We start from the raw sequence: 25,410 nt of genomic DNA on the forward strand, positions 1-25,410 counted from the left end.
GGGTGGGGAGGCCAGGAAGATTCCAGGAAGGTCAGAGTCCCTGCTGCACAAACAGTGGTTGGACTCTGCTCCATCACACAGTCCATAGAAAGACTGATCTTTTAAATTGGGGGTAGTGGAGGTGGTGGTCTGTGCTTGTTAGGAGGGGTCTGGGGGGCTAAGAGGGAGCTTTGAAAGGGAAGTTCTGGCCCTTGGTCAGTCAAGGGTGGGGCTCACATAGTTTCTGTTTCCTCAGTTGGCAGTTCAGCTGGGGCTCTCCTTCATGAATGTTCCGGGAAGCAGTGGCTGCGTGCGCAGGGTAGGCTGGCCAGGCTGCAGTTGCCAGAGCAGATTGCATAAAAGGTTAGGGGACAGTGGGGAAGGGGTGTAGCCAGATCCAGCATTTGAGTTTCAGTTTGGACAGGAGGTCAAATAGGCACCCAGAGTGACCTGGAGAGGGCTTTGGGCCACTGGACTCTCTGGTGCTTTCCATGACAATGGAGAGCCCCCAGCTCTGCCTCGTCCTCTTGGTCTTAGGCTTCTCTTCTGGAGGTAAGCAAAGGATATTCCATCCTCTTTTTGTCCCCAGCATCTGTCTTTGGCCTTCTGGGGCCAGACTTCACTAGACTTTCTCCTCAGGTGTGAGCGCAACTCCAGTGCTTGAGGCCCAGCCCCAAGCCTCCTGCTCTCTGGAGGGAGTAAAGATCAAAGGCGGCTCCTTTCAACTTCTCCAAGGCGGTCAGGCCCTGGAGTACCTATGTCCCTCTGGCTTCTACCCATACCCTGTGCAGACTCGAACCTGCAGATCCACAGGCTCCTGGAGCGACCTGCAGACCCGAGACCAAAAGATTGTCCAGAAGGCGGAATGCAGAGGTTGGAGATTTGGGGATGTGGGCAGTGGGCGGCTGGGCAGAGTGGGGTGGAGGCTGTTCAGTGCTGGGTAAGATGAGAGCTGTGAGACTGGCAGTCTGACCTGTGGGCTGGTTGAGCACGGGCACACCTCTGCAGGTGTGTGATGGGAGGCTTTCCTCGGGCAGTGAAAACAATACTCAGAAAACCAGAAAGGGGGTCTAGAAATGTCGATCAGTTGGTAGAGTGCTTGCCTACCATGCACAACGCAGTACTGCATGAAGCAGGTGTGGTGCGTGCCTGCAGCCCTAACACTCAGGACACAGGGACAGGAGGGGAAGAAGCTCAATGACCTTCAGCTTCATAGTTTGAAGCCAGCCTGGGCTACATGAGACCTTGCCTCAGAGCAAACAAAATAATCCCATAACACAATAGGCAGGGACAATAGGGTTGAGGGGACTAGGCAGGTACTGTTTCTCAGTCACAGGATTTCTAAGACCAGGAAGGACCTAGAAACAGTGCTCAGTGACTTTTACCTGTCTTTCCTAAAGCAATACGCTGCCCACGACCGCAGGACTTTGAAAATGGGGAATTCTGGCCCCGGTCCCCCTTCTACAACCTGAGTGACCAGATTTCTTTTCAATGCTATGATGGTTACGTTCTCCGGGGCTCTGCTAATCGCACCTGCCAAGAGAATGGCCGGTGGGATGGGCAGACAGCCATTTGTGATGATGGAGGTGAGAACCTGGTCACCCCTGACTTTACCCTCTGCTGGAGGGCTTCACCCTGGGAATGCATGGGCCCTCAAATTGTCTTATATCTCTGCAGCTGGATACTGTCCCAATCCCGGTATTCCTATTGGGACAAGGAAGGTGGGTAGCCAATACCGCCTTGAAGACATTGTTACTTACCACTGCAGCCGGGGACTTGTCCTGCGTGGCTCCCAGAAGCGAAAGTGTCAAGAAGGTGGCTCATGGAGTGGGACAGAGCCTTCCTGCCAAGGTGATCCTTGACCTGCTCCCTGGGTCTGCTCTTGCCCTGTTGGCTCCACACTAAGAGTTTCTCATTCTGAAATCCTATCACCCTGTCAGTGTGTCCTCAGTACTCCATCATCTGACCTACTCTCTGACCATCCCTAGATTCCTTCATGTATGACAGCCCTCAAGAAGTGGCCGAAGCATTCCTATCCTCCCTGACAGAGACCATCGAAGGAGCAGATGCTGAGGATGGGCACAGCCCAGGTTAGAATACAAGGAGGGAGACTGAGCAGGAAGCCCAGGGAAGGATGGGTGGTCTGTCAGGTACTGTACATATCAGAAGCTGAGTCTCTGCTGGCACCTAGGGGAACAGCAGAAGAGGAAGATTGTCCTAGACCCCTCGGGCTCCATGAATATCTACCTGGTGCTAGATGGATCCGACAGCATCGGAAGCAGCAACTTCACAGGGGCCAAGCGGTGTCTCACCAACTTGATTGAGAAGGTAGATCAGAGTTTCCCTCCCTTTGAAATTAGGGGACCTTATCTGGACCTCACTGCCCTTACAAGACTGGTTTCCTGTGTCCCCAGATCCTTTGGGTCCAGGTCCTGTTGTCCTCCAGCCTCTTCCCTGTCTCAACAGGAGTGTTAACTACCCACCACACTGTTTTTTTTTTTTTTGTTTTGTTTTGTTTTTTGTTTTTTAAAAACACAATGGCCTCTTGCTCATGCACAGGTGGCGAGTTACGGGGTGAGGCCACGATATGGTCTCCTGACATATGCTACAGTCCCCAAAGTGTTGGTCAGAGTGTCTGATGAGAGGAGTAGCGATGCCGACTGGGTCACAGAGAAGCTCAACCAAATCAGTTATGAAGGTCAGAGATCAGGGAAGGGAAAGCTGGGAGGTGCACCTTGGGGCTGTGGTAGACAGAAGCTTAGGGTTTTTCTGGAGAAAGCAGACAAGACTACTATTGGTTAAAGGTTGAAGAAAAGTGTCCTTGGGCAATGGAGAATGCTGGGAGAGTCAAGGGAAAGTGTGTGATAACAAAAGTTAAACACTGTCTGGACTTGGTGGCACAAGCCTTTAATCCCAACATCCAAAAAGCAGGTGAATCTCTGAGTTCAAGGCCAGCATGGTCTATATAGTAAAAGTTGAAGAATGTTGGGATCTCAGTTGTCACAGACTTCTGAGGTGCAAATGTGGCTTGGAAGATAAGGTTGGTGACCTGTTCTTTGTCTACAGACCACAAGCTGAAGTCAGGGACCAACACCAAGAGGGCTCTTCAGGCTGTGTATAGCATGATGAGCTGGGCAGGGGATGCCCCGCCTGAAGGCTGGAATAGAACCCGCCATGTCATCATCATTATGACTGATGGTGAGGCCTTTCTCCTACCCCACCATCCTCCCATCTCCTGAGCATGTGTTTGTGTCTCCAGTGTATCTTCTCTGTCCCACTTTCATGATCCTCATGTTTCCCACAGGCTTGCACAACATGGGTGGAAACCCTGTCACTGTCATTCAGGACATCCGAGCCTTGCTGGACATTGGCAGGGATCCCAAAAATCCCAGGGAGGATTATTTGGGTGAGTGGTCCATTTGGGATCCTGCACTCTGAAACCCTCACCCCTCAGGGCCTGGACTCTCACCCTCTCCTTCTCTCCTTCAGATGTGTATGTGTTTGGGGTCGGGCCTCTGGTGGACCCCGTGAACATCAATGCCTTAGCTTCCAAAAAGGACAATGAGCATCATGTGTTTAAAGTCAAGGATATGGAAGACCTGGAGAATGTTTTTTACCAAATGATTGGTAGGAAGACTCAAGGGCGTACAAGGGGAAGCTGCAGACTGAGGTTGCCAACGTCTCCCACCCCAAAGCCATCAAAACCTGGAAGGCTCGCTCTCTGGCCCCGTCATGCCTCCCCCATGTCTATTCTTACTTCCTGATTTCTCACACTCACAGAACTCTAATAGCTTATTTTACAGATGTAGAAACTGAGGCTGAGCACAGCAAGTCAGCACCAAGACTGTGGCTAAAGATGCTCAGTCCTCAGATCTCCTGGTCAATCTTTTCTTACTACACCATGGGGCTCCTCATCTAATACACAGAACCCTCTCCCTGCTTGCTCCCCTTTCCCCTTCTGGGCCTCTGCTGCCAACAGACACACAGGGACCAAACAAAGTTGGCTACAATGACCTGAGCCTTCAGTATTCTTTCCCTGACAGATGAAACCAAATCTCTGAGTCTCTGTGGCATGGTGTGGGAGCATCAAAAAGGCAACGATTATCACAAGCAACCATGGCAAGCCAAGATCTCAGTCACTGTAAGCATTCATGCAGTGGGGACTTGTGGGAGGGAAGGGAAGGAAGGGCAGAGGGAAAAGGAGGGGAAATGTCTACACTAGCTGTAATCCTGGCTGTTCAGGAAGCCGAGGTAGGGTAGAGATTCATGGCCTGCTTGGGCTACAGTGAGTTCAAGGTCAATACAATAACTTATCAAACTGCCTGAACAAGGGGAAGGATGCTGGGCATGGAGCACATACATGCTGGTGCCCTGGCATTTGGAAGTGAGAGCAGGGTTGCCTTGTGTCTGAGGTCTGGGCTAGTACAGAGCAGCCTCCAGCAGTACACACACACCAAGGTTAATCTGCATTGGCTTCCTAGCGCCCTCTGAAAGGACATGAGACCTGTATGGGGGCCGTGGTGTCTGAGTACTTCGTGCTGACAGCAGCGCACTGCTTCATGGTGGATGATCAGAAACATTCCATCAAGGTCAGCGTGGGTAAGGATGCAGTCAAGACTCTGACCTCCAGGCCCATCTATCTTCAGGAAGCACTGAAGGACATGTTATGACCTGTAGCCCACCTCTTCTCAGCACAGCCCCCCGACCCCCTTAACCCTGACTAGTTAAGGATGGGGAAACAGAACCCCAAAGATGAGATGGGGCCAGAGGCAGGAGGCTGCTTCCATAAACATGGTGCCCATTCTTCTCTTCTCAGGGGGTCAGAGGCGGGACCTGGAGATTGAAGAGGTCCTGTTCCACCCCAAATACAGTATTAATGGGAAAAAGGCAGAAGGGATCCCTGAGTTCTATGACTATGATGTGGCCCTAGTCAAGCTCAAGAACAAGCTCAAGTATAGCCAGACTCTCAGGTGAGTGAGGATGGGGCTCAGAGATGCTATGGAAGGTGGGCTGGAGGCACAGGGCAGAGCAGGTTGTCTGTGGCTCCTTACTGTACCTGTCTCCATAGGCCCATCTGTCTCCCCTGCACAGAGGGAACCACACGAGCCTTGCGGCTTCCTCAGACAGCCACCTGCAAGCAGCACAGTAAGGCACAGTCTGGGATAAGACAAGGATGAGATTTGCAAGACAAAGTGGTCGAAAGAGGGAGTTGAAAGTGTTAAACTGCTCAGTTCAAAGCCTGGCTCCTACGGGCCCAAGGGACATCTGTTGGGTGAGAAGTAAGGGTTCAGCTGGCATGACCCCATTGCTTTTCCAGAGGAACAGTTGCTCCCTGCGAAGGACGTCAAAGCTCTGTTTGTATCTGAGAAAGGGAAGAGCCTGACACGGAAGGAGGTGTACATCAAGAATGGGGACAAGGTGAGAAGAGGATTCTGGAGAGGGTCACATAGGTCTCATTCCTCCCTTAGCTAGCTTTGTTTTCACCTTTGTTGCCTACAGAAAGCCAGTTGTGAGAGAGATGCTACAAAGGCCCAAGGCTATGAGAAGGTCAAAGATGCCTCTGAGGTGGTCACTCCACGGTTCCTCTGCACAGGAGGGGTGGATCCCTATGCTGACCCCAATACATGCAAAGGTGAGGTGGCTCTCTGGCTATGCTGCAAGTCCACAGGCCCAGCATCTTTCCCTTACAGCTTCTCTCTTCTACAGGAGATTCCGGGGGCCCTCTCATTGTTCACAAGAGAAGTCGCTTCATTCAAGTGAGTGGTCCCCTCTCTAGTCCCTTGGGGAGATGCCCAGGAGTCACAAAAAGAAAGCCTGCTGTACATGGCTGGAAAAGGGGGCAGAACAGGGCCCACCTAACCTGACAGCTATGTTCTTAACTGGTCAGTGAATGCCAAGTGCCTGGCTTATGTGCACCACGGAAGACAGGGGGAGCTCCCAGTGCACTTCTTTAGGCCAGCTTGGAAGCTTTCTGGGATTATTAGTGTGTCCAGTGACCCATGGCACACCCTTATCTACACAGGTTGGTGTGATCAGCTGGGGAGTAGTAGATGTCTGCAGAGACCAGAGGCGGCAACAGCTGGTACCCTCTTATGCCCGGGACTTCCACATCAACCTCTTCCAGGTGCTGCCCTGGCTAAAGGACAAGCTCAAAGATGAGGATTTGGGTTTTCTATAAAGAGCATCCTGCAGGGAGAGGGTGGGGACAGATTAAAGCAGTTACAATAACAAGTGTGTTCCACATCTTTTTGGGGTAAGGGCGTGCACTGGTTAACATCAACACTGACAGCCGCTTTTGAAGGCTTAACTCCAATCCCAAGTGCTGAAAGACTAGAGGCTGACGGAGGTGAAAAGCTTCTACCCCAGGATTTTACTGAGACCAGCTTGGGGGCATATGAGGCACAAGGAATCCAGCTTCATGTCCTAGAAGCCATCCACAAGGTTTCCTATAGATCGTCACTGTACACAATCTGGGTCCTCTTGTCTCGATGGCAACCCTTAGGGCTGTTCTGGACAGCTAAGGAGGGAGGAAAGTGACAGTTAAGGTCTGAAGCACCAGTGGCGTTAGACCTGGGGTCCAGAGCCCTGGCCCTGGTCCACCAGGGCTTACTCTGCCCTCTGGTGGCGATAACCTCACTGTGGCTTAGAAAATCCAGAATGTTAGCAGTTAGAAATGTGACTATGGTAACATCACAAATACATGGAAATTAAAAGATCAGAATGTTTCTGTACCTTGCTGGTACACTGGTCAATTCTGGTTCCTTCCTAGTGTGTGCAGGGACTTTGCTTACTCCTTCCTCAGAAAAATTTGTTTCGGGTAGAACGGGCTGTCCACACTGAGAGACCCCATGAGGACCTCTCGGAACTCAAGTGTTCAGCTCATCCCGCCCAAGGATTCTCTGTGGGGCTAAGAGACAGGCCTCCTCTTTGGTCTTATACTCACTCTTCTCAGAGCCTCAGCCCACAGCCCAGAGCTTCTGGGGTTGCTCTTAGCTTGGACTCTTCTTCAAGCCAGGCCTGCTGGAGGTATGCTCGGCACAGACAGCAGAGCCCAGCTTCCTAATGCTCTTGATTCTCTAAACCAGTCTCAGGTCACTTTTCAATCTCCAAAATCCCCACCTCTGACGGTTCCAGATACACAGAACACTGATCTATGTCTCCATGCCTGGTCTTCTACTTGAGGTCCAGACCCACAATACCGAGTTCAGGTAGCACTCCAGCTCAGAGGCGACAACTGGGCTTCTAATTCCTGTCTGTGACAGTCACTGTTGGAGGACCCTGTTCTGTTTTTCCAAATGGTTTTTCTTTTCTTTCATTTTTTTTTTTTTTTGGTTTTCTGAGTCAGGGTTCTCTGTATAGCCTTGGCTGTCCTGGAACTCACTCTGTAGACCAAGCTGGCCTTGAACTCAGAAATCCACCTTCCCCTGCCTCTCAAGTGCTGGGATTAAAGGTGTGCGCCACCACTGCCCTGCCCAAATGGCTTTTCAAGACAAGATTTCTCTGTGTAGCCCTGGCTGTTCTGAACTCTGCTCTGTAGACCAGGCTGGCCTTGAACTCAGGGGATCTACCTGGCTCCACCTCCCACGTGTTGTGGCTGAAGTGCTGCTCTCCTTCCCTCACCTGACAGATGCCCTGGCAATTCTTCATCCACTACCTATGTGAAGATCCTGACCTTGGGCACTTTAGGGAACTCAAGGAAGTGCTATGCTGCAGAGAGGGGAAGGGAGGAGCCTCATCCTTACCAAGGGAGCCCCAGACAGATTTGCCAGTAGCAGCGTCCAGCATGGGCTGTTTTCGGGCTATGTTGACTTTAAGCTGCACAGATTCCACCTGGGTCCCATTGAGCTGTGGGACAAGAGGGGAGGGGACAGAGGACGGGCATTACACGGAGCCAGGTGCTGCTGCCCTGGGAGGAGACCAACCAGGAATGTGAGGATGAAGGTTTTCTCAGTCAGGAGAAAAGTTTCCTCTAGAAGCAGATATTGAAAAGAAGAAGCAGGAGGATGACAGGAGGGATGGGAGGAACGGTCTGAGAAGTCCCAACCTCAGCAACGGCCTGATCTGCAGACTCCATCTTCTCGTAGGTGACGAAGGCACAGCTGGGTGAGAGAGAAAGCAGAGTCAGGAGAGTCAGTGTCCCCACGTTTTTGAGACCAGGCAGCTCCCTCCCCAGGATGTTGCTCATCCTTACTTTCTGGGTGGGTCCATGGAGAGGTCGATGATATTTCCAAATGGAGAGAAGGCCCCTCTGAGGAGGGTGGGCGTCATGTCCTCTCCATACACATACAGTGTGTTTCCCTTTCGAGGGGCCCTCCGTTCGGGGAATGAGTCTGACCCTGTGGGTTAGGAACCACAGTCATTACTGGGTCCACCTCACCTTCTACTTAGCAGGACCCACCTAAACCCTGGCTAAGATCACTCACTGCGGAAAGGGCCCTCTCGGTCTCGTTCCCGATCTCGGTCCCGATCTCTGTCTCGATCCCGCTCTTTGTCTCTGTCTCGATCCCGGTCTCTGTCTTTGTCTTTATCCCGGTCTCTGTCACGATCTCGATCTCTGTCTCTCTCTTTGTCCCGGTCCCTATCTCGGCTCCGGTCATGACTTCGGTCCCTGCTGCGGCTTCGGGGAGGGGAGGCTGAGGAGCGGGCACTACCATGCTCTTCATAGCTCCAGTCAAAGCCTCGAGGTGGGCCATCACCAGCCCCGGGGGCCTCTGCTTCTTCTCCATCTTGTCCCAGTTCCCGAAGCCGATCACTAGAAGACACAAAGCTGGGAGAGGCAGACAGTAAGGACCAAAGGGGGCTCGACCTTCTTCCAAACCTCGTGGAGTCAACACTGCCTCTGCAGCTGGCTCCTCCCACTCTAGCCCTGAACTTTCCAGTCACTCTGGCCTCTGACCCCACACCAAACGGTGCTCTCTCTGACCTTTCATACAGAGATTTCCTCTGGGGACGTCTGGATGGCTAAGGGGAAAGAAAAGACAGAGAACAATTCAAATGATTCCCTGGTGCCGGAGTTGGTCCACAGTGTGTGGGTCTCTTCTTGTCTCCAATCCCGGCCCCACAGAAACCATTACCTCCTGTAGGTCCTCATCAGCAGACATGCTCCTCTGGAACGGCTGGAAAGTGGGGACAGGCCCCTTCTCTGGGTCCTGGAAAGGGGTAGATACCCATGTTAGCGTGGACCAGGAGAGCTCTTCTGTCTCTCTTCTCTGCTTCTCTTTTGCTCCTGTCACTCTTATGATGATGTGCTGGACCGGTTGACTGGTTTTTCAAGATAGTGCTTCTCTGTGTGGCCCTGGCTATCCTGAACTAGCACAGTAGAACCAGGCTATCCTTCATGTTAGAGCTCTCGGCCTGTCTGCTCCAAGTGCTGGGATTAAAGGTGTGTGCCACTATATCAGGTGATGTGAGTAACTGGTTTGATTTACTCAAACCTCCCTTCAATCCAAGAAGCACAAATATGGAAAAGAGACGTGGGCATCACCCAGGCTTTTTTTTTTTTTTTTTTTTCCTCGAGACAGGGTTTCTCTGTATAGCCCTGGCTGTCCTGGAACTCACTCTGTAGACCAGGCTGGCCTCAAACTCAGAAATCCACCTGCCTGTGCCCCACAAGTGCTGGGATTAAAGGCATGTGCCACCACGCCCGGCTCAGGTTTCTTTGTAATAGACAGAAACCTAGTGCTCCAGTGGGCTGTGGTGGCAAACACTACTTCTGAGGCTGAGGCCAGAGTATCACTTGACTTCATGAGTACAGTCAGACCCTGTCTCAAGGAACAAGAACCCTAAACTCAGAACAGCACAGCTTGCTCATATGTGAACATGCATGACTTCCCCCACCCACCACCTTCCAGCTGATGCCAGGACGCCCCAGACAATCTTCCTGTGTGCTCACCTTTAACTTCCCTTCCAGGGTCCGAGAACGTTTGAAGCCTGAGTTCTTAGTTTCAGCCTTGATGGCACTGATGGCTCCTGACTTCACCAGTTGTTTGGCCTGTTCTGTTGCTGTGGCAGTGTCCACCACAGGCTGCTCTGACAGTGCTGGGGAGAGAGGGAGGGGGAAGGAGAGAGGCATTCATTATGCTGGCTGTGGAGGGAAGCCCTCTGCTGCTGCCCCCTGGACTCTCTGTCTCTGTCACTTACAGCGTTTGACACCGCCCTGGCTTGCTGGGCCGCTGCTGCTCTGCTTCTTCAGAGCCAGCAATGCCTTTTTCTGGAAAGGAGAGAGGTCAGTGAGAAGAGAGGTCTGTCAACCAGGGCCTGATTCCAGGGCCAGTGTGTGTGGCATCCTGGTCCTGGAGTGGCTCATCCCGCTTCCACATCATCACGAAGCCCACAGTATTTAACCTAACCAAACTATGGTGTCCAAGGCCTTCCAGTCTTACATTTTGGAAACTGAAAACCAAAAACACCTAATCCCTACCATATAAGCTGCAAATAAGCCCTGAATCCTTGGGGATTTTATCCACCCATCTCCCATCTTCTGAATATTTAATGAGGCCATGCAGAACCAAAACACATAGTTCCCACCCTTAAGAAATTCAGAACCCACCGGGCGTGGTGGCGCACGCCTTTAATCCCAGCACTCGGGAGGCAGAGGCAGGCGGATTTCTGAGTTCTAGGCCAGCCTGGTCTACAAAGTGAGTGCCAGGACAGCCAGGGCTACACAGAGAAACCCTGTCTCGAAAAAACAAAACAAAACAAAAAAAAAAAAAAAAAAAAGAAATTCAGAACCCAGGAAACAATGGCTAGACTGACAGCCAAGAATAATCAAGGGCACTAATCACTCAGGACTGAGTACAAGCAACACTTTCAGATGCTTAAGCGGCTACTAAACTGAGACCTCACAGAATTCCCCAACCGACAGAAAAGATACTTTAGACAAAGAAATCAGGGTGGCAAAAATGCAGAGGAGGTTTTGGAAGGCAGGTTTTAAGAGAAAATAATTCTCTCTTTTGACAGTTTTGTGAGCTGATATTTCAGTTCTATACATGATGTGAAACCTCTGAAGTGTTTTCAATGGATCAAGTGTGCCCTCAAAACAGCAAAGCCAGACCCTGTAAATGAGAAATTACCTAGAGGTTTCAATCGTAAGGAGAGTGCTGAGGACGGTGTGGTGCACCTAGAGTTCCACTTCCTGAGAGAAGCTGAGGGAGAAGATACCAGGAGCCCAGGAGTAGAAAAACAAAACAAAACAAAAACAAAACAAAAAACCCCAAAAAACCCCACCCAACCCGGCCACATACTGAGGTCCTGCCAGGGGTAGTGGTAGTGGAAGAGGGAGGAACTTAGAAACCATCGACAGACTTGACAAATGTTTTGCTGTGTAAATAGTACAGAAGCCAGAGGTGAGGCAGAACTATTCCAGGCTACCCAAAGCCACATATTTTCAATCCAGCCCGGGTTAAGTGTGAGACCCTGTCTGAGGTGGAGTGTCGTGTCAGAGATGAGAGATTTTAAGGCCTATTAAATGTAGTTGGTCCTATCTAAAAGCGAAGGGAGGGAGGTAGAGCAGACAGGAGGAGCACATTTACTTGGGGATTTGATGGTTCACAAGGCTCTGGGTGGTACTGAAGCCACAGGGACGATGATAATTCCACTGGGGATGACCAGAGAAAAGGGAGGGTTCAAACAAGACTGGATGATGCTGCCAAAGCTCCACTGAGAGGTCCCCTTCGGGTAGGAGGCAGAAGGACTCCTCCCATGGCCTTACAGTCAGTCTAGGTGTCCCCAGAGTCTGGAGAAGCCGGGCCACCACGCTTAACTAACTCCTACCTTCTTCTTGAGTTTGTTGAATTTCTTCTGCAGTGCCTCTTCCTCTTCACTCAGCCCCGGAGGTATCACCAACATGTTGGTTCCTGGTTCAAGGGCAGAACCCAAGACATCATTCTCTACTGTCACCATTCAAAATTCACACGTCGTCCAACTTGCGTCCATCCTGTATGCACCCCAACCTCCAGGCCCGCCTACTCCAGCCTCTGGCCTTTCCCTAACCCCTCGTTCCTCCGAGGCTGCTTGTCCAGCCTCCTGTTCATGGTAATCAACCGGCATTCCCGCCTATGTCCAAGGTCCAGACACTAGAGCCTTGGGGTACCTCAGCCCGGAGAAGGGAAAGCACTCCCTGCGACGCCAAGGCGATGGCTCCCGACCCCCATGCCCAATGGGGTTAGGTCAGCCAACCTCGGGGTCCGATGGGCAGAGAAGGCGGCCGGGCCCGCGTAGCGCTATCTGGGCAACCAGAGGAGGAGGAAGAAGAACCAGGGGCCGCGCGGGGAAGGCGCGAAAGATGTGAGACGAAGCCCTCACCTGAGGGGGCGGCGCCCGGGCCCGCGGTCTCCGGCGCCGCCGCGCGGGCTGCTGCGCGCGGGCTCGCGGCGATGACGTAAAGGGGAGGGACACGCGGTAACCAAGGCGGCGAGTCGCAGCGACTTCCGCCCGGTCTTGCCCGGCTCCGAGTTCGGCTTCGGCGCCGCTCTTGCCCACGCTCCCAGCGGGGAGTGGTGGAGGAGGGGGCGTGTCGGAAGTAATTTCAACTTCCGCCCTTCTCGGGGCGGGGCCGGCTCCGTGGTTACTCTGAGTTTCCGGGCTGCTCAGCAGCTGTGGCGGCTCCAGGATGATGGAGACCGAGCGACTCGGTGAGGGGGAGGGAAGGAGAGGGGACGGGGGGGGGGGGTGGGGGGGGGAGGAGGGGAGGGGAGGGGAGGGAGGGGGGTCCGCGGAAAGGACTAGTTAGTAGACAGGAATGACTTGTGGCTTTTAACCTGTGACCTTTCCCTTGTAGTTCTGCCTCCCCTAGATCCCCTGAACCTACCCCTTCGAGCTCTGGAAGTGGGGTGCACTGGCCGTTGGGAGCTGCTGAACGTGCCAGGGCCTCCAGAGAGCACTGTGAGTGACTTTTGACCCTCACCTTTGACCTGTGAGCCTAAAAGAAATTCCACCCTGCTCACAGGAGGATGTAGCTTGACACTGTCATCTTGGCCTCCGGCTCATGCTGGGCAGATCCCACTCTACTGGAACTCCAGTAGGTCGGAGCAGGGAGTGCTGGAGACGCAAGCTCTCAGAGCTGCCCCTTCACCTGTATCTTTACTCCTAGGGGGTTTCTTCTCTCTGCATAGCTCAGAGCACTTGGCTTTTTTAAACTGAAGCCTGGCGTGGCTCACACCCTTATTCCCAGCACTTGGGAGGTGGAGGCAGGCAGGTCTCTTGAATTGGAGGCCAGTTTGATCTACATACCAAGTTCTAGGCCAGCCAGGGCTATGTAGTGAGACCTCATCCCCAAAACAGAAAGAAAAGAAACAGAAAATTTAAGACTGGCAGAATGACTTATTAGCCCAGAGATTCTCAGCCTTTGATTCACTACCCATTTGAGGGTGGAATGACCCTTTGACAGGGGTCACATCACATATCAGATATCCTGCACACCAGACATTTACATTAAGATTCATAACAGTAACAGAATTACAGTTAATAAGTAGCAACAAGATTATTTTACGGTTGTGGTCAGCACAACAGGAAGAACTGGTGCATTAAAAGGTGGCCGCATTAGGAAGGTTGAGAACCACTGGCTTAGCCCATTAAAGCGCTTGCCCATGCAAGCCTGATGAGACACACGTAAAGGTAGCGAGAGAGCCAGTTCCACAATGTGGTCTTCTGACTGCCCTGTGTGCATGCATGTACCCATGTCCACCCATTACACACAGACTTATGCATACTAACACATACTACTACAAATAATAAGAATTCTAAAATGCGAATTCTCAGTTGAGCGCATAGCTCACTTGGTGTAGCGCTTGCTCAGCATACACACAGCCCTGGTTTTGATCCCTGACTCTGCATGATAGTCAGGTGTGGTAGCTCATGCTTGTCACCCCCTCACTTGAAAGGGGGAGGGATATGTGTGTGTGTGTGTGTATGTGTATATTGAACTGGGAATTGAACTCAGGACCTCTGGAAGAGCAGTCAGTGCTCTCAACTGCTGAGCTACCTCTCCAGCCCCCAACTTAATGCTTCCTATCTTGCCCTTGTCCCAGCTCCCCCATGGCCTCCCTCCATGTGCCCCAGATCTGTGCCAGGAAGCAGAGCAGCTGTTTCTGTCGTCTCCAGCCTGGCTTCCTCTACATGGTGTAGAGCACTCAGCTCGGTGAGAAGTCTGCAGCCACCCAGACTGGAGAGATGGACCAATGGAAGGAAGCAGGGATAGGGAGAAAGCCGACTCCAAAATTCCTTTCCTTGTCTCCAGAAAATGGCAGAGGAAGACGGATCCCTGGTCACTCCTGGCTGCTGTGGAGACTCCAGTCCCATCTGACCTTCAGGCCCAGAGACACCCAACCACAGGCCATATACTGGGCTATAAGGAGGTGAGAGGTCAGAGGCCCCAAGAAATGGAATTGGGAGGAAGGGTCAGAAGCAGGCTTGGTCTCACTGGTTATCCAACCTCTTGTCTCAGGTCCTGCTGGAGAACACAAATCTGTCGGCTACAACCTCCTTGTCCCTTCGCCGGCCTCCAGGGCCAGCCTCCCAGTCACTATGGGGCAATCCAACACAGTACCCTTTCTGGCCAGGTAAGTCATCTTTGATGGTGGTATAAGGGAGAATGTCTAGGGGATGGGCCCCTGCTCATACAGAATTTTCATATTTCCCCAGGTGGGATGGATGAGCCCAGCATAACTGATCTGCATACTCGGGAGGAAGCTGAGGAGGAGATAGACTTTGAGAAAGGTGAAGTGGCCCTCAGGTCGCTGCCTGGCTTACTGTGTCTGGGGAGAGCCCAGCAGGTTGCTGCTAGGCTTCCTGTACTTTTACAAGTCAGGGAAACAAGCCTCCTTGCTCACAAGCGAAAAGGTGTCCTCTCTAGTAGCTCTTAAAAAATTGGCCACAGCTGCCATGAACATACACAGAGTACTGTGAATGTCTGTGTCCTATGATGTATAGTTTACAGAACAGCTGGGCAGTGGCCAATGCCAGTGCAATAGCTGATGCTGCCTCTCTGTTCTCATCCTTCAGATCTTCTCACTGTCCCACCTGGCTTCAAGAAAGGGGTGGATTTTGCCCCCAAAGGTGAGTTGGAGAAGGGTTTGTAGGGGCGCCCTGCTCCCGCAGACATGTGAATTGTGACAGGGTGGCTGGCTGTTGTTCCTCAGATCATCCAGCTCCTGTGCCAGGTTTGCTCAGCCTCAGCCGTCTGCTGGAGCCTCTTGATCTGAGTGGAGGCGATGAGGATGAAGGCGAGGCAGCAGGAGGCCCTAGAGGGGACACTGCCTCTGCTTCCCCCTCTGGTACTCCCCTGGTCCGAGCAAGCAGCTTGGAGGATCTAGTGTTGAAGGTTGGTAGTTACCAGTGGTGGAGGCAAGTAAGAAGGGGCTCTGATGCCCAGGTTGGGTTTGAGGGTGACAGTGAGATACTCTGGGGCATGAGCTGCAGGCAAGATCTCCCTGGCTCTACCTCTGTCCCTCCTACCCGACTTCTCCAGGAAGCTGCCACAGTCGTATCTACCCCGGAGCCTCCCAAAGCTCCACCTCAGGAACAGTGGGCTGTGCCTGTGGACGTCACCTCCCCCGTGGGCGACTTTTACCGTCTCATCCCTCAGCCAGCCTTCCAGGTACTGTGGCCAGGCTTCATTCCACCTCTGGGTAGACCTGGCCATGCCCCTCAGGACAGCCCAGCCAGAGGCCACATACCTTCCAGGCCTGTCTTGCCCCTCAGTCCCAGCCCTGCACTGGCTTTTCCCTCTTTGCCCTGCATGCCTATGAGGAGGCAGAGAGGCTCTCCCTGCAGCCCTGTCCGTTTCTTTTACACAGTGGGCGTTTGAGCCAGATGTGTTTCAGAAGCAGGCCATCCTGCACTTGGAGCAGCACGACTCTGTCTTTGTTGCAGCTCACACATCTGCTGGGAAGACAGTGGTGGCTGAATATGCCATTGCCCTGGCCCAGAAACACATGACTCGGTACACATGCCTCCATTAGCCTGCCCTCCTCAGCCTGCCTGCTTTCCTCCTGCATCCTTCCTGGGCCTCGCCTCACCTCCTACCCCTCTGCCTTATTCTTTACCCTGTAAATAAGAGGTTCAGGAGAGAGGCTGAGATGGGGCATCAAAGAGACATGAAAAGGTCTAGCAGAGAAGAGGGGCAGAGAGAAGACCTGGGCTAACTTAGGAAAGGATGGTGTCGTGAAGGAGGATGCAAGAGTCATTAGTGTACAGGACATGAGCCTTGGGAGGGCTCCAAGTGGAAAGCAGGGTGCCCCATCCGTGAGTCTGTGAGGAAAGACTGCCTGACTTCACACCCCATCTCTAGTACCATCTACACTTCTCCTATCAAAGCCCTGAGCAACCAGAAGTTTCGGGACTTCCGGAACACATTTGGGGACGTGGGGCTGCTCACAGGGGATGTGCAGCTGCACCCAGAGGCCTCCTGCCTCATCATGACCACGGAGATCCTTCGGTGAGAGAGGGCTCTGTCTCCCGGGGGGTTTTGGGTGGGGAGTGAGTCTCCCTGCAGAAGCTGGGTGGTGACAGAGCTAGCTGCCGGAGTCAGTCTGAGCTTCCTCTCCCCAGCTCCATGCTGTACAGTGGCTCCGACGTCATCCGAGACCTGGAGTGGGTTATCTTTGATGAAGTCCACTATATCAACGATGCTGAGGTGAGTGCTGGGTGAACACGGGATCCTCCGAGGGCTTCGCCCCCTGACTGACCTGCCTCCCCGTGTGTGCAGCGTGGGGTCGTGTGGGAGGAGGTGCTCATCATGCTTCCTGAGCACGTCTCCATCATCCTTCTGAGTGCCACCGTCCCCAACGCCCTGGAGTTTGCTGACTGGATTGGGTGAGACCCATGCCCTGGGTGCTTGAGAGATGAAGACTGTGGTCTTCCTCAGTTGGGGTTGGGCAGCTCAGGCCACTACAGTGAGGAGAGGGGTCAGGGTTGGGAGCCAGGAAACAGCCCCACCTGGATGGGTGTCGAGTCCCCTTGGGACATGCTGAGATGTGATGGTGGCAGCCGAACTTCTGAGCAAGGACAGGCACACTCATGGTCCTAAGTGAGGAAGGGACAGGGCAGAGTCTGGGTCTTGAACCGGTTGGATCAGAAGTGGAGATGAAGCTGCAGGTCAAGGCCCCCACTTCTGGGCCTCAGAAGAAACTGCCCTCTCCTCCCTGCAGGCGGTTGAAGCGGAGGCAGATCTATGTGATCAGCACGGTTGCCCGGCCAGTCCCCCTGGAGCACTATCTCTTCACAGGGAACAGCCCCAAGACACAGGGCGAGCTCTTCCTGCTGCTGGACTCCAGAGGGGCCTTCCACACCCAGGGGTAAGTTCAGGGCTGGGAGCAGAGGTTGGGCCTGTGCGAGGTCTCATGCCACCCACCCTGTGCTCAGGTACTATGCTGCGGTGGAGGCCAAGAAAGAGAGGATGAGCAAGCACGCCCAGACCTTCGGGGCCAAGCAGCCCACGCACCAGGGTGGATCTGCGCAGGTGAGGGCTGGGAGCACTCAGTCTCTGCCAAAGTTTGCATCCTATCCCCCTCTTTCAGCCCTGGTCCCTGCAGGGAGGGAGTGGACTTGAGGTCTGTGTCCTGCTCCTGTTAAACCTGACTGGAGCATGACTTCACTACTACATAAGCTCTATCCCTTCCCCTCCTCCCTCAGGACCGAGGGGTGTACCTGTCCCTGCTGGCTTCCCTCCGGACCCGGGCTCAGTTGCCAGTGGTAGTGTTCACCTTCTCCCGAGGCCGCTGTGATGAGCAGGCTTCGGGCCTCACCTCTCTAGACCTCACGACAAGCTCAGAGAAGAGTGAGATCCACCTCTTCCTGCAGCGCTGCCTTGCACGGCTCCGAGGCTCTGACCGACAGCTACCCCAGGTGTGTGTCTGTAAATACAGGTAGGGATGTGGTGAACTGAGACCTGCCCCTCCTGCTGATGCAGGTAGGGATGTGGAGATCTGAGACCTGCCCCTCCTGCCGAGGGGTTCCTTCTGCACCTTCTCTGACCATTGCCCTCTCCTCCCTCCTCGCACTGCAGGTCCTGCACATGTCGGAGCTCCTTCGCCGAGGCCTGGGTGTGCACCACAGCGGCATCCTGCCCATCCTTAAGGAGATTGTGGAGATGCTTTTCAGCAGGGGCCTGGTCAAGGTGAGCAGGGTGGGTAAGCGGCCCCTGGTAGAAGGGCCAGGACTCAGGCAGGACAGTGCAGTGGTTAAGATCCAGGTACCTGGGTTTGCATCCCAGCTCCATAACCCTGCTGAACTCTAGGTTTCTCCCCTTAACCTTAAATGGGGATGTATATAATACAACATAATAAACACGGACATATATAACGCAACATAACATAGCTCTGGGCCTCAGAAGAGAAACCTCCACAGCTGGCAAGCATAGGAAGAGTCACTAATAGTTAGAGAGATGCAAATGAAATGCTGTGAGGAAACGGCTGTTCAGTGGTTAGTTAGGATGCCTGCATTTAGCTGCGTGTGGCCAGTTGTAGGCTGGTGCCATTATCTGGCACCCGAGTACTGTTGCTGTCTTTCCACCTTGGCACTGTTTAAGCCAATTACGTATAGTACAAAAGGAAATTCTACCTTTCCGAGGGAACATTGCGTTTGCCTGTTCTCACGGTCCTGTTTATGATGACGGGGCTCAGACCTCAGGCTCTGCTCCTGGGGACCTGGGATGGAAGGCTGGCTGAGGAGCAGGTGCCCTTTACTGGGACAGTGGCTAGGTAAATGTAGGGGTGTCCCTTACAGAGACACATCACCTGCCTCTCTCAGAATCAGTGTTGATATCAGGAATGAGGAAATGATAACGCCTGCACTTCCGGTCTTCCTGGACGGGTAAACAAAGTCCTGCAGACAGATCTGAGACCGGGCTCCCAAGTGGCATGTAGTGACAATTTTGGAATTTTGGTTTCTTTAAAAAACACAGAGCCGGGCGTGGTGGCGCACGCCTTTAATCCCAGCACTCGGGAGGCAGAGGCAGGCGGATTTCTGAGTTCAAGGCCAGCCTGGTCTACAAAGTGAGCTCCAGGACAGCCAGAGCTATAAAGAGAAACCCTGTCTCGAAAAACCAAAAAAAAAAAAACACAGAATGTGCTTTCATTTTTATCCCAGGTGTGGGATGTGGGGCGGCTTCCGATGTCCACAGCAGCTGACCGTGATTTGCCTGGCGCTCTGCCAGGGGCGTGGTTTTGCCAGCTGCAGATAGTTTCTGCGATTGTGTGACATTTGGAATTCTGGGGACTCTTCAGAGAGTAGATAAATGCTAGTGCCCTGAGAGAGGTGGTGGGTTGTTGGTTGTAGTTTGTTAAGTAATTGTGCACAAAGAAGAAACAACATGAAGAAATTAGATATTCTGACAGTGAAGATCAAACTTGCCTCTTGCTTGAAGGCCCTAATCAGATGATAGTGTCGCCCCCTTCCCACCCGACTTTATTCAGGGATCTCTTTCCTTTCCCCTCTATCCTTTCTTCTCTCTTCTCTAGTGTTAGGGGATTGAGAGGGTAGATGAAAAAAGAACCCACAGCTACAGTCGTGTGAGCTCTGCCAGAGCCAGGCCACAGAACTGTTCTGTTTATCCAGTCTCTCCACCTCTGTCCCAGGTCTTGTTTGCCACCGAGACTTTTGCCATGGGTGTAAACATGCCAGCCAGGACAGTGGTGTTTGACTCCATGCGCAAACATGATGGCTCTACCTTCCGGGACCTGCTGCCTGGAGAGTATGTGCAGATGGCAGGCCGGGCAGGCCGGAGGGGCCTGGACCCCACGGGCACTGTCATCCTTCTCTGTAAGGGCAGAGTGCCTGAGATGGCAGATCTACACCGCATGATGATGGTGAGAGGAAGTGGCGTGAGGCCGAGCTGGGAGAAGCACAGCTCCAAGTCCTCAGCCTAGCTGCTGCTCTGCTCCCTTCTGATGCTTTGCCTGGAAGAAGTCAGGTTAAAAGTGAGCCAGTCCAGCTGAGCGGTGGCGGCACACACCTGTTAGTCTCAGAACTTGGAAGGCATATGCAGGCAGATCTGTGAGTTCAAGGCCAGCCTGGTCTACAGAGTGAGTTCCAGGACAGCCAGGACTACACAGAGAAACCCTGTCTTGACAAACAAAACCAAACAAGTCCAAGGGGGTACCACCTCCTCTTTCTTACTGCCACGTGGGTGTGGTGCCTGACGAGGACCTTGTGAGTTCTTGTCTTTCCTCTTGTTCCCTTCAGTCACTGAGGAGGTGAGCAGGGTATTGGCTGAGGCCCCATGGTTGCAGAAGACAGGCTAGGAGCACAGAGGACAGGCTGGGAGCACAGAGGAGAGGCTGGGAGCACAAAGGACAGGCTGGGGAGCACAGAGGACAGGTTGCAGAGCACAGAGGACAGGCTGGGAACATAGAGGACAGACTGGGAACACAGAGGACAGACTGGGGAGTACAGAGGGCAGGCTGGGAACACAGAGGACAGGCTGGGGAGCACAGAGGACAGACTGGGGAGTACAGAGGGCAGGCTGGGAACACAGAGGACAGGCTGGGAGCACAGAGGACAGACTGGGGAGTACAGAGGGCAGGCTGGGAACACAGAGGACAGGCTGGGAGCACAAAGGACAGGCTGGGGAGCACAGGTCTCACTGACTTCCTGGCTTGTTTCCAGGGGAAACCATCCCAACTTCAGTCCCAGTTCCGCCTCACATATACCATGATCCTCAACCTGCTGCGGGTGGATGCCCTCAGAGTGGAGGACATGATGAAGAGGAGCTTCTCAGAGTTCCCATCCCGCAAGGACAGCAAGGTGAGGTTAGGGTGAGCAGCATAGCTGTTGAGAGGCATGCGGAGGCAGTGGGGTGGGGGAGGGTGTAGAGGCTGGGCTAGCAGGCTCGTCACAGCCTCTGCTTCTTCTCAGGCCCATGAGCAGGCTCTGGCTGACCTCACCAAGAGGCTGGGGGCTTTGGAGGAGCCTGATGTGACTGGTCAGTTGGCTGACCTACCTGAGTATTACAGCTGGGCGGAGGAGCTGACAGAGACCCAGAACATGATCCAGGTGAGTGAGTGGGGATGTGGAGATGGTAGAAGGGACAGTGGGTCACACTGGTGCTCCTATGTGTCCTGATCTCGCATCCTCCTATGTCCCCCTGTGCCTGTCCTGTTCTCCAGCAACGCATCATGGAGTCTGTGAATGGGCTGAAATCTCTCTCAGTGGGAAGGGTGGTAGTTGTGAAGAATGAGGAACATCACAATGCACTGGGTGTGATCCTGCAGGTGAGGACGAGAGGGCTCAGCACCACAGTGGGAGGCCTGGCACTGTCTTTCCTTTGGCTCAGGCATGTTATGATTCTGGTGTGCTCATTTTTGCTCTTGTTACCACTTTGTCCTTGTGCCTGGCCCTCAAGCTACTCTAATTGCTTGGCGTGGCCACCCCTCCACAGCTCAAGGGCTCTGTGTGTGGGTCCCAAAGCCTATCCTGGACTTTTGCCTCCTATAGGTCTCCTCAAACTCCACCAGCAGGGTATTTACAACATTGGTCTTGTGTGATAAGCCTGTTGTGTCTGATAACCCAAGGGACAAGGGACCAGCCACTCCAGATGTGCCCCACCCAGATGACCTTGTAGGCTTCAAGCTGTTCCTGCCTGAAGGTGAGGTGAGAGGCAGGCAGTGCCTGAGCCACAGCGAGGCCTGAGCCACGGCGAGGCCTGGCCTGACCGGAGTCACTTCCCAGGGCCCTGTGAGCACACCGTGGCCAAGCTCCAGCCAGGAGATGTGGCTGCCATCTCTACCAAAGTGCTCCGGGTGAATGGGGAGAAGATCTCTGAGGACTTTAGCAAGAGGCAGCAACCAAAATTCAGGTCAGAGGCTTATTCCATGGAGAATGTACTATGAATATGTATGTAAAAAGGGCCCGTGAAATGGGGTGTTGGAGGGACTTCCTTAGCCTGAGGGTAAAGCCCCTCGGCTCAGATCACATAATCTGTTCCCCCTTCAGAAAGGACCCTCCCCTTGCGGCTGTGACCACTGCTGTTCAGGAGCTGCTGCGTCTGGCTCAGTCCTATCCAGCAGGACCCCCAACCCTTGACCCTATCAACGACCTGCAACTCAAGGATGTGGCAGTGGTAGAAGGTGGGCTCCGGGCCCGGAAGCTGGAGGAGCTGATCCGCGGGGCTCAGTGTGTGCACAGCCCCCGGTTTCCTGCCCAGGTAGCTCCTAGGCAGAGCCAGCTCCAACTCCCCAAACCCTATGTCCAGTGCACTCCTGCTGAGGGCGAGGGGTGGTAATGGTCACTGCTGTGGCTTTTCTCAGTATGTGAAGCTGCGGGAGCGAATGCAGATTCAGAAGGAAATGGAGAGGCTGCGCTTCCTCCTGTCTGACCAGTCGCTGTTACTGCTCCCCGAGTACCACCAGCGTGTAGAGGTAAGAGGGCAGGATGGGTGTGTGAGGTTAGGGAAGCTCAGGGAGACAGCAGGCTCCCCAATCCTCCCCCTTCTGTGCAGGTGCTCCGGACCCTGGGCTATGTGGATGAGGCTGGCACAGTGAAGCTGGCAGGCAGAGTGGCCTGTGCCATGAGCAGCCATGAGCTGCTCCTCACTGAACTCATGTTTGACAATGCACTGAGCGCTCTGCGGCCAGAGGAAATCGCAGCTCTGCTCTCTGGCCTGGTGTGCCAGAGCCCTGGGGACCCTGGTGACCAGCTCCCAAGTACCCTCAAACAGGTAGGGGCCATCACCCCTCTCCTGGATTGTACATTGCCGCCCCCACCCCTCCATCCTCTTCTCAGTCCTGTAAATGCCTCCCACAGTGTTGTCTGGTCTCCTCCTCTGTAGGGGGTAGAACGCGTCAAAGCTGTGGCCAAGCGGATTGGTGAGGTTCAGGTGGCCTGCGGTCTGAACCAGACAGTGGAGGAGTTTGTGGGAGAGCTGAATTTTGGGCTGGTAGAGGTTGTGTATGAGTGGGCTAGGGGTATGGTAAGTGCCGGGTTTGGCAGGTGGCTGGTTGGGAGAAGCCATGCAGACCTGGCACATTTAGTCTTCACTCTCCTCTTCCCATAGCCCTTCTCCGAGTTGGCAGGGCTCTCAGGGACCCCTGAGGGCTTGGTCGTCCGCTGCATCCAGCGTCTGGCTGAGATGTGTCGCTCGCTTCGAGGAGCAGCACGTTTGGTGGGTGAGCCTGTGCTGGGTGCCAAGATGGAGACGGCAGCCACCTTGCTACGGCGGGACATCGTCTTCGCAGCCAGCCTCTACACCCAGTAAAGGATGTGTGGATAGAAGTGTAACAATGAGTAAAGGATGTGTGGATAGAAGTGTAACAATGAGCTAGGCTGTAGTAGTGAAGAGGCAGATAAATCTCTTTGAGTTTGATGCCAACCATGTTTTGAAAAAACTAAAAACAAACAAAAAAACCTAAAAGACCAAAAATATAAATAAAGAGCAAACCAGAGTGCTTGGAGTATAGTAACTTGGAGCAGAGGTGACTCCATTCAGACACAGCAAGAGACCCACTTAGAAACACGCCTTTATTATCTGCACGGAGCCCAGACTTGTCCTCAGTCCTTGGGAGAGGGAGTCTTTGAGAGTGGTGGGAGGTCTTGGGTCATAGTCTCCACATACCATGAGGGCAGGAAGGCATAGGGTGCGTCACGATGGACAGACACAGTGACAGGGCCACCAGGTTCCCAGGAGAAGAGGTGGACAAGCCTGTGGAAGACAGAGGTGTGGGGGTGAAGCCAGAGATCGAGCCAGGATCCAGAGGCAGTGCACAAACATGAAGGCCTTACCTGGGATCGTCCTGGACTACTGTGCTCTGGGCAAAGCTAAGGAAGGCAGCACAGAAGTTCATGCACACAGAGGGATTCCAGCCTTCTCGGTCATTCTGGAGGGGGCACAAGAGGCAGAAGACTGGGGGTGGAAAGAGGAAAAGGCAGGTGGCAAAGGGGCACTGGGTCTGAGGACTTGGTACAGGGGGTGGGGGACAGATGGCCACTCTGACACCTGCCTTACCCTGACATTTTCAAACATCTCCATGGTAGGAAAGGTCTTTAAGGAACAGACGAAACCTTCTGGGTTCCGGAAGCCGGCAACAACATGTGGGACCCCCAGGAGGAACGACTGAGCCCACCATTTCAGCAACTTGTGTCTGACGGGAGAGGCAAAGGGTCAGCAGGACCCTCCACAACCCCCCCTTCCAGGCAGCTTCTCCCCCCAGCCCCCCCTTGCCTCCTGTCCTTCCCGGCCCCGGCCAGAACCTGTAAAAGCTCCTCCACTGGCCAGGGCTGTGCATCTCCTTGGATGTCTTAAGCTCCACGTAGCAGGAGGGAGGCTGTGTGCAAGGAGCCTGGGGGTTCAGGCAGTCTACCTCTCCGGAGAACAGGAGAGGGTGGTTTCCCAGGCGGCTGCGTAGCACAGAGCAGTAGGCCACGTTGGTGTTAACTTCCCCAGAGGGGTCTGGGGAGCCACCGGGTTTGTCTGCACAAGAAGAGAAGGCAGCAGCAGAGGAAGGGGCTCTCGACCTCTGCGGAAGAGGAGAGGGGCCGCACAGCTGCGACGACTCTCACCTGCGCACATGTACTGCTCAAATTTGTAGCCCATGTACATAAGCTCCCGGAGGAGGGGTGGCCTTGCAAGCCTCTGGGCCCGAGCAGCCGGGGTCTCCACCTCACTTAGGTACAGTGTCCCTTGGAACCGGGAGGCTGCCAGCTGCCAGCCCTCCTGCCGCTCATACGGCGTGGTCAGCAATTTTGTCAGGTGCCCTCTCCATGTCACCGTGGCCCCTGCCAGCCAGCCGGGACCCCTGGGAGGGAAGAATGCGGGGTTTATGGTCTGACTCGAGGTTTACTTCTGCTGACTTAAAGTCCCCACTAAAGACCATTTGGCTTTCCCAACTTCAGAAGAGAAAGCCGGGTCACCAGGTCAGCTTCTGCGTTGCACCGGGCTCACCCCTCCAGCTGGTTCCGGTGTTCCAGGACCCAGCGCAGCAAATGGTCCAACCTCTCTTGGACTTCCTCGTCCCGGGGCTGGTATCGGTCAGGGTATCCATCTCTGAGGTCAAAGTCCGGGCCTGGGCCGTTGATGGGAGGTGGGCTGTAGTAGCGGAGGGCTCGGGCATCTCCATGGTACTGGCGTTGTGCGTCCAGGGAGAAGCAGCCCAGTTCGGATGGGCGCCGGTAGAACGGGAAGGGTCCCGAGTACAGAGAGGGCTGTGTCCGCAGTGAGGGGACTGCCCGGGGGAGTTTGTTCAAAGGCTTTGCCACCTCTGTCTTCTCCGCTTTTCTCTTAGTCTCTCTGGGCTCCATGAGGTCCTGCGAGGAAAGCGTTTCCAGTGGACAAGGAGCGAGTGAGCTTCCAGGTTCAGGCTCTGCGTGTCAGGAGCCGGGCGCCTCGTTCCCACCCACGGACCCCCGAACGCGGCGAGCTTGAGGAGTTTGGGGGTTGAAGCTAAGACTTGGTTACCTCAAAGCTCCCCACCCTGACCGACCTCCACCTCCTCGAGGCTA

General features: G+C 53.9%; 4 protein-coding genes across 6 annotated transcripts; 2 read left to right on the top strand and 2 right to left on the bottom strand.

Moving 5' to 3' along the window:
• Positions 1-224: 224 nt before the first annotated feature.
• On the top strand, positions 225-6,210 carry Cfb (complement factor B). The gene is made up of 18 exons (XM_021185946.2): positions 225-531; positions 619-852; positions 1,380-1,565; positions 1,657-1,830; positions 1,968-2,069; positions 2,171-2,307; positions 2,539-2,677; positions 3,046-3,177; positions 3,284-3,385; positions 3,469-3,606; positions 4,023-4,120; positions 4,461-4,578; positions 4,796-4,949; positions 5,048-5,124; positions 5,297-5,397; positions 5,479-5,611; positions 5,686-5,735; positions 6,002-6,210. The coding sequence occupies exons 1-18, from the start codon at positions 471-473 to the stop codon at positions 6,155-6,157; spliced, it is 2,292 nt and encodes a 763-aa protein (XP_021041605.1). The 5' UTR covers positions 225-470; the 3' UTR covers positions 6,158-6,210.
• A 112-nt stretch (positions 6,211-6,322) lies between these two features.
• Positions 6,323-12,380, bottom strand: Nelfe (negative elongation factor complex member E). Its single transcript, XM_021185949.2, is given in 12 exon segments — positions 6,323-6,428; positions 6,431-6,496; positions 7,722-7,824; positions 8,024-8,078; positions 8,171-8,315; positions 8,403-8,746; positions 8,903-8,940; positions 9,054-9,128; positions 9,872-10,017; positions 10,120-10,189; positions 11,752-11,834; positions 12,283-12,380. Coding segments are annotated over 11 exon segments (1,143 nt in total). The 5' UTR covers positions 11,827-11,834; positions 12,283-12,380; the 3' UTR covers positions 6,323-6,402.
• A 130-nt stretch (positions 12,381-12,510) lies between these two features.
• Positions 12,511-24,072, top strand: Skic2 (SKI2 subunit of superkiller complex). Of its 2 annotated transcripts, XM_085833134.1 has the most exons (29): positions 12,511-12,611; positions 12,758-12,861; positions 14,007-14,116; positions 14,216-14,333; positions 14,423-14,537; positions 14,620-14,694; positions 14,980-15,033; positions 15,117-15,298; positions 15,446-15,574; positions 15,774-15,919; positions 16,268-16,414; positions 16,528-16,612; positions 16,685-16,791; positions 17,127-17,273; positions 17,341-17,437; positions 17,611-17,823; positions 17,984-18,094; positions 19,554-19,784; positions 20,584-20,721; positions 20,833-20,970; positions 21,084-21,188; positions 21,412-21,562; positions 21,646-21,772; positions 21,910-22,120; positions 22,224-22,334; positions 22,415-22,633; positions 22,745-22,885; positions 22,970-23,166; positions 23,947-24,072. In XM_085833134.1, exons 1-29 carry the CDS (start codon positions 12,590-12,592, stop codon positions 23,957-23,959), a joined length of 3,744 nt encoding a protein of 1,247 aa, XP_085689260.1. In that variant the 5' UTR covers positions 12,511-12,589; the 3' UTR covers positions 23,960-24,072. The 2 variants fall into 2 exon arrangements, with proteins under 2 accessions (XP_085689260.1, XP_021041641.1); XM_021185982.3 differs by lacking the exon at positions 23,947-24,072 and having other exon boundaries at positions 22,970-23,357.
• Positions 23,416-25,209, bottom strand: Dxo (decapping exoribonuclease). Of its 2 annotated transcripts, none has more exons than XM_021185984.3 (6): positions 24,854-25,209; positions 24,472-24,707; positions 24,163-24,382; positions 23,918-24,053; positions 23,695-23,789; positions 23,416-23,614 (listed from the first exon to the last, which is right to left on the bottom strand). In XM_021185984.3, the coding sequence occupies exons 1-6, from the start codon at positions 25,207-25,209 to the stop codon at positions 23,464-23,466; spliced, it is 1,194 nt and encodes a 397-aa protein (XP_021041643.1). In that variant the 3' UTR covers positions 23,416-23,463. The 2 variants fall into 2 exon arrangements, with proteins under 2 accessions (XP_021041643.1, XP_085689261.1); XM_085833135.1 differs by having other exon boundaries at positions 24,823-25,028.
• Positions 25,210-25,410: the final 201 nt, after the last annotated feature.

This window comes from Mus caroli, unplaced genomic scaffold (assembly GCF_978045245.1).
Source record: "Mus caroli unplaced genomic scaffold, Mus_caroli_1 scaffold_18, whole genome shotgun sequence".
In the NCBI taxonomy this organism is placed as follows: domain Eukaryota; kingdom Metazoa; phylum Chordata; class Mammalia; order Rodentia; family Muridae; genus Mus; species Mus caroli.

Bases quoted from the DNA above. Each gene is read 5' to 3' on its own strand.
- Cfb (XM_021185946.2), top strand. From the start codon at position 471: ATGACAATGGAGAGCCCCCAGCTCTGCCTCGTCCTCTTGGTCTTAGGC. The intron at 853-1,379 runs GTTGGAGATTTG...TCTTTCCTAAAG, and splicing joins CCAGAAGGCGGAATGCAGAG to CAATACGCTGCCCACGACCG. The intron at 1,566-1,656 runs GTGAGAACCTGG...ATATCTCTGCAG, and splicing joins AGCCATTTGTGATGATGGAG to CTGGATACTGTCCCAATCCC.
- Skic2 (XM_085833134.1), top strand. From the start codon at position 12,590: ATGATGGAGACCGAGCGACTCG. The intron at 12,862-14,006 runs GTGAGTGACTTT...CCCTTGTCCCAG, and splicing joins CAGGGCCTCCAGAGAGCACT to CTCCCCCATGGCCTCCCTCC. The intron at 22,121-22,223 runs GTAGCTCCTAGG...GGCTTTTCTCAG, and splicing joins GCCCCCGGTTTCCTGCCCAG to TATGTGAAGCTGCGGGAGCG.
- Dxo (XM_021185984.3), bottom strand. From the start codon at position 25,209: ATGGAGCCCAGAGAGACTAAGAGAAAAGCGGAGAAGACAGAGGTGGCA. The intron at 24,383-24,471 runs GTGAGAGTCGTC...CTTCTTGTGCAG, and splicing joins TGAGCAGTACATGTGCGCAG to ACAAACCCGGTGGCTCCCCA. The intron at 23,790-23,917 runs GTAAGGCAGGTG...TGCCCCCTCCAG, and splicing joins AGATGTTTGAAAATGTCAGG to AATGACCGAGAAGGCTGGAA.